The 7,012-nt window shown below is 46.7% G+C and overlaps 1 protein-coding gene across 1 annotated transcript; it reads right to left on the reverse strand.

Moving 5' to 3' along the window:
• Nucleotides 1–468: 468 nt before the first annotated feature.
• Nucleotides 469–3,634, reverse strand: LOC127341430 (DNA-damage-repair/toleration protein 111). The gene is made up of 2 exons (XM_051367281.2): nucleotides 2,644–3,634; nucleotides 469–923 (listed from the first exon to the last, which is right to left on the reverse strand). The coding sequence occupies exons 1-2, from the start codon at nucleotides 3,478–3,480 to the stop codon at nucleotides 627–629; spliced, it is 1,134 nt and encodes a 377-aa protein (XP_051223241.1). The 5' UTR covers nucleotides 3,481–3,634; the 3' UTR covers nucleotides 469–626.
• Between the last annotated feature and the right edge of the window lie 3,378 nt (nucleotides 3,635–7,012).

The following is a 7,012-nucleotide window of genomic DNA, read 5'->3' on the forward strand; positions in this document are numbered from 1 at the left end:
GTATCCCTTGTGGAAACGCTGGTAGAGAGACTGAGAGAGTACAACTATTACTCCTAGTTGCTACCTCGTATGAACCCTGTGGCCTTTAGACTGACCTGCACAGTTGGAGCCATCCCTCCGGCAACCTGAAAAAGAGAAGGAATCTTTGCACGTTAAATCTCAGGAAAAACAGCATTTCTGTTGATTTTCAAGGTCCATGACAAAGACATGCATGAACAAAATATATTTGGTTGCAAAGATTCAGTTAACTATTTATGTTAGATGCAAGTGAACTATGTATTTTGTACTAAAAATTTACACATGGATAGAATAAATCCTTTGGCTACCTCAAAAGAAATCATTGACTACATTCTAGTATTTTTTCTAAGAAAAAGTGAAGCTTTGGATTTGAATATCTCCAAGTTTTCAAAAACGTGCTCCACTGGACTACGAGTAAGGCATTTAGCCAATTTAGTCTATGGTGCAAAATTCAAAATTTTCAAGCACAATTTACTCCAAAACACGCATTAGCATTTACGATAAAAAAAAGTGCCAACAGTTTCCAAGGTTAAACCAACAAGCTCTGGACTCAGCAAAATTTAAAAATAGAACACTAGCCACAACATCTCCACTGTTCGTACAAGGATTCAGTCGAACCCTGCCACTTCCCCTGGCATCGGAGCAAGCTCATTCCGCCCGAACCTCTCCTCGTCGAAGAAGGTCGCGTGCACCACCCGCCCGCCGAAGAAGCGCTTGTCCAGGTCAACCAGCGCCTTGGTTGACTCCTCCGTCCGCTCGAACAGCACGAAGATCCGCACTGCCTCGTCCACTGGGAAGTTGGCCTGGGTGATCTCAAATATCAGCACACGCAGAACGGTCCCATACTTGGAGCACTCCGAGGCCACCTCATCTTCCAGCTCGTCGTCCACCTCGCCCGGACCAATCTGCACATGTTTCATTATAATTGTTAGGTTAAGAACAATCCTGCACTCAACCAAAACACCCGCCTTGCTAGAAAAAAATCATATACTTGAATTATCCAGCAAAGAATGTACGGTAGTATCCCCCTATTTCAGCATTACAAGGCCCCTGCTTAAGCAGTGCTAGGCATTGCAAGCATCCAACAGTTAAAATAGACGCACGGTTCAACATTACGGAAGGTTTGTTAGAGCAATCCCTGATTCCAGAGGATAGCTCTTCATCATGTACCTTCGGCCAACACCAGGTCAAAACACAAAACAGGGTACAACTGTTGTAGTAGCACCTTCAACCATGTTAATCACGTTTTACGCACATCATGTACTATACAAAATTACTGATAAAAAATACTGCAGAACCACTTTCTAAAAATACATATTTCAAACTAACGTACGATTCAAGTTTAATTATCATGTTGCCAAGCTCGTATATAAACCAATCCCTCTAATTCAGCATAACATGGCCTCTGCTTAGGCATTCAACAGGATAGTAGGTTAGTGAGAGCGACCTCTCATCTAACAGAACAAAGCTCTTCACCATCTATGATCAAAAACTCAATAGTTCGATCAATTTTGTTTATCACTAACTTGGGCCGCGCCATTGTTCTACCAACTTCAACAATGTTAATCAGGTCTTACACAGCACATCGAGTACTTTTCAAGTTCACTGATAAATACCACAGAGTTGTTTCCCAAAAACTCGCCTTCCACACTAACATGCTATTCAAGTTTCCTGATACAATACCAGACCTGTTTTCCAAGAAATCCGCCTTCCAAAATAACATGCTATTCAATTTTACTGGAATACTACCACAGAGCCGTTTAAAAAAAAACGCCTTCCACAATAACATACTATTCAAGTTTACAAATTACATTGCACAGGTAATATGAAACATTACACCTCTCCCATTGGTACAGAAACAAGCATATGCTGAACCGTCTTCACATAGACTTGAACCTTATGTTTTGTATGTTTACATGTAATAAATAGATTGAACTAAGAAGCGAAGGGCTTATGTATTGAACTGAATAATCCAACAGAAGCCCATAAAAATACGGAAATTCAGCCTTTTAACCTTCCAAACTGTTTATTTAACCAATGTATAACCTGTGTATTCTATGTGTGGTTGAATCTGGGCTCTGGGAGTTAATGAACTCAGCAAACTACTTAACTAGATAGTTGGTATTTTGCACTACCTTGTTCACCCCGAGTTGGCGAGTTCTCAAGTAGAAAAACAACCAACAGTAAAGAAGTACAGCGCCATACATAGCTTATCAATTTGTATACATTGCTATTCACCCTTGCAGATTCAAGACTTCAGCAATAGCATGCCGTATCCTCTGAAAACAGATCAAATAATAGCATGTGCACTTCAACCAGAACAGAAACGGAATTATCCCAAATTCAGTATGTCACATACTACCTCTATCATGTCTCTAGGTGACTATATTTTGCCTAGCATTTGGTATCAGCGCCATCAATTACTATTGAGAGAACATTACAAACTATACCTAAATAAGTTAGGAAATCTGCTTGGGTGATACCAGAATTCAGTTTGAGACTCGGTCCCTAAACCAATCCTTATAAAGTCAAGCATAATAACCACTAAGTTCTTTCATGGAGGAAAACTGAAAACATTGGCGGAACGGTACTCTTATAACAGAGAAGCCGTGGAGAAACATTTACCATGTTCCGCAGCAGCACTACTCTTGTGGGCGGGCCTTCAATGTTGACAGATTTGGGCTTCTTCTCTTGCCTGGAGCTGCTCTCATCGACGATAACCCCAGCCCTGCGGTCGGTCTTCCTGGCGACCAGCGGCGCGGTGATCCCCTGCTCCTGCTTGCCGAGCCCCTGGCCCTCCTTCCAGCCCATCTTGGCCATCATCCTCTGGGCAGCGGTCAACTGGCCGCCGGCGCCCAGGCCGAGGCCAGAGGAAGAGGAGCCGGGGATGTTGAATCCGCCGCCGCCGCCGCCGTCAGCCTGCGGCGGCGGAGACGATGCCCTCTGCGCGGACCCGCCGCTCATGGCGGCCCTCCTCTTCCAGGCCTCCTCGCCCGATATGTTGAGGGAGGCCCTGGCCTGGTCGGCGGCGGAGGCCCGGCGGGCCTCGGCCTCCCTCTGCTCGCGCTCCTCGTCCTCGCGGCGCCGCCGGTCGAGCTCCTTCCGGACCTCGGCGTCCTTGGCCCGGCGCAGCCTGTCCTTGCGGTAGTCCTCGTAGTCGTTGGGCCGGGCGGGGTCGTACTCCTCGAGCACGGTGGACTGGACGGAGACGAGGGCAGCCGGGTGGAAGGAGGTGGTGGTGGTGGTGGGTGGAGGCTGCTGCTGCTGGACGGTGGTGGGGGTGGTCTTGGGACGGGAGTTCCTGAGGAGGGACGTGGGCGGGGCGAAGGTCGCGGAGGGCTTGCGGAGGGTGGGCGGCGCCATCTTGGTGGCGCTGGACCAGACGGAGGCGGCGGCCGGCTTGTCGTCGTCGCCGGGGGCCGAGGTCGGCGGCGGCAGGTCGCCGTACAGGCCGCCCAGCATCTTCACCAGCGGCAGTAGGATCAACTAAATTCTATGGATCGACTGACTGTGTTGACCAGAACCAGATGCAGTAATTCACCTCGCAATCTTAGGAGCAAACCCTAACCCTAATTGAGTCCTCTGCCTCGGGGGATCTTGGTCGGAGGAGGAAGAAGACTCTATCTCGACTGGACCAGAACACCTAATTGAGTCCTCCGCTCGTATGGGCTGCCAGTGTTCGATTAGGACACAAACCCACGATCTAATCGGCCTTTCCTCGGCTCTTTTTTTTTACACTGAAGCCTATATCTGACCATGGGCAGCTCGGCCCGAAATTCCCGGGCCGGGCCAGGTCCAGCCTAGCCACCGGGTCGGGCATAGGCCTAGAAATTCAGATTGAAGAGCATCTCGGGTTGGGCTTGGGCTTCAGTTTTGGCCTAGAATTTGGCCCGACACAGCCCGACCTTCTCCGTCTCAACTTCTTGCATCCCTTCTCATATTTAGCCCAACAAAGACCCAGCACGGGCGGAAAGGTGGTGCCCTAATCCTCTAGGCCACAGACCCCAACCCCCAGAACCCCACCCTTCTCTCCCTCCCCACACCCCCAGTCCCAGGCGGCGCGCCCAACCCCTCCCTCCCTTGGCGAGGTGCTTGACCTTTCCCCGTCCTTCTCTTCCGCCGAGAGGCGCCTCACCGCCAGCCTTCCCCAACCACAGCTTTCCCAACCGCCGCACCTCTGTCCTCGCCTATCGTTGCTGCATCAAGAGCGGGTCTCCGCCGCACTAGGTCTCTTATTCATTTCTGTTGGAGTTGCATCTAGATGTAAATTAGGTCTCTTATTCCTTTCTCATTTCCCATGGACATTATATCTGATGTTATCTAACTTGTATAGTAGATGGACATTAGATATGATATTTTCTAACTTGTTTGGTAGATAGAAAACGAGAACGAAAATCAACAACTGCATAGAATCTCCCTAGTTTGACAGCACTACACCCGAATGGGGATCACTACAACAAAAGATAGCATTTATTGTGGTACTACCTTGGGCAAGATGCAATTTGTGGAGCTATACATGCACATACCATCCATAGAATGGAACATGGATGATATATCGACATTTGAAGCAGAGGCAAAATATTTGAAGATCTGTAGGTTCTACCATAGTTTTTATGTTGTTTGATGTGAAAACAATGTAATTTTGATGTTCTTGATGGGATTCGTTGCATAGAAAACAAAAAATTTCCTACCGCGAGAACGCAATCCAAGCCAAGATGCAATCTAGAAGACGGGAGCAACGAGGGGATGATCAAGACTCACCCTTGAAGATTTCCAAAGCCTATAAGAGTAGGCTCTTATTGCTGCGGTAGACGATCACTTGCCGCTTGCAAAAGCGCGTAGAAGATCTTGATCACGGTGCCACGATCGGGCAGCACCTCCGTACTCGGTCACACGTTCGGTGTTGATGACGACGTCCTTCTCCCCGTTCCAGCGGGCAGCGGAAGTAGTAGATCCTCCTCGGAATCCCGGCAGCACGACGGCGTGGTGACGATGGTGGTGAACTCCGGCAGGGCTTCGCCTAAGCGTATGCGGGAGTTGTATGTGGAGGAGAGGTAGCTAGGGTTTGGTGAGAGGGGGCTTGGGCGCCGGCCACTTGGGGGCTGCGGCCAAGAGTGGCTTGGTGTGGCCGGCCCCTCCCCTATGCCCCTCATTATATAGGTGGAAGCCCCAAGAGTTGTATCCCAAGTCTTCGAATAAGACCCCAACACCAAAACCTACCTTTGGTGGGAAACCTACTCAAGATGGGAGTCCCACTCTAGGTGGGATTCCCACCTTTCCTTGAGGGAGGGTGGCCGGCCACCTCAGGTGGAGCCCACCTGGGACTCCTCCCTTAGGGTTTGGCCGGCCAAGCTTGTGGAGTCCCTCCGGGACTCCACCTTCCATAGTGCCTTTCTTTCGGACTTTTCTAGAACCTTCTAGAACCTGCCATAAATGCACCGGATCATTTCCAAACTTGGAATATGACTTCCTATATATGAATCTTATTCTCCGGACCATTCCGGAACTCCTCGTGATGTCCTGGATCCCATCCGAGACTCCGAACAGAACTTCGAACTCCATTCCATATTCCATATCTACTTAAACGACATCAAACCTTAAGTGTGTCACCCTACGGTTCGTGAACTATGCAGACATGGTTGAGACTTCTCTCCGACCAATAACCAATAGCGGGATCTGGAGATCCATAATGGCTCCCACATATTCAACGATGACTTAGTGATCGAATGAACCATTCACATACGATACCGATTCCCTTTGTCACGCGATATTTTACTTGTCCGAGGTTTGATCATCGGTATCTCTATACCTTGTTCAACCTCGTCTCATGACAAGTACTCTTTTACTCGTACCATGGTATGTGGTCTCTTATGAACCATTCATATGCTTGCAAGCTATTAGACGACATTCCACCGAGAGGGCCCAAAGTATATCTATCCGTTATCGGGATGGATAAATCCCACTGTTGATCCATATGCCTCAACTCATACTTTCCGGATACTTAATCCCACCTTTATAACCACCCATTTACGCAGTGGCGTTTGATGTAATCAAAGTACCTTTCCGGTATAAGTGATTTACATGATCTCATGGTCGAAAGGACTAGGTAACTATGTATCGAAAGCTTATAGCAAATAACTTAATGACGTGATCTTATGCTACGCTTAATTGGGTGTGTCCATTACATCATTCATATAATGACATAACCTTGTTATTAATAACATCCAATGTTCATGATCACGAAACCATGATCATCTATTAATCAACAAGCTAGTTATACAAGAGGCTTACTAGGGACTCCTTGTTGTTCACATAACACACATGTATCAATGTTTCGGTTAATACAATTTTAGCATGGTATGTAAACATTATCATAAACACAAAGATATATTATAATAACCATTTTATTATTGCCTCTTGGGCATATCTCCAACAGTCTCCCACTTGCACTAGAGTCAATAATCTAGTTTACATATGTAAAGATATAACACCTTGGCCTTCCGGTGCTTTATCATGTTTTGCTCACGTGAGAAGTTTTAGTCAACGGATCTGACATGCTCAGAAACGTATGTATTTTGCAATTCATTTGCGTCTCAACGCATCACTCATTTTCCAAATGAGTCGGCATTAAATATGTTTGGTCTTCTGGTGGAACCTTAATTCCGCGGTCTGAAATATGTCACTAATATTGTCATACACAATATAGTTTCAAAGTTCTGACACTATCGGAACTACACCAAGTTCTCAAAGAACCTCTTGACTTAACATCCTCAGTCATTGTCAAAACAATGACATATTCTGCCTTCGTTTGTAGAATCCGTCACAACATTTAGAACTCTTCTAAATCTAGCATTGTGCTACCTTTTAAACAACACTTAGCCTAATTTTGAGATTGAAATTTTATTTTTATATGTGACAAAACCAATATCGGTGCAACACCTTACAGCGATTTGTTTGTCATTTCTCCATACAAAACTATTTATATATCCTTGGT

This window comes from Lolium perenne, chromosome 3, assembly GCF_019359855.2.
Source record: "Lolium perenne isolate Kyuss_39 chromosome 3, Kyuss_2.0, whole genome shotgun sequence".
In the NCBI taxonomy this organism is placed as follows: Eukaryota; Viridiplantae; Streptophyta; class Magnoliopsida; order Poales; family Poaceae; genus Lolium; species Lolium perenne.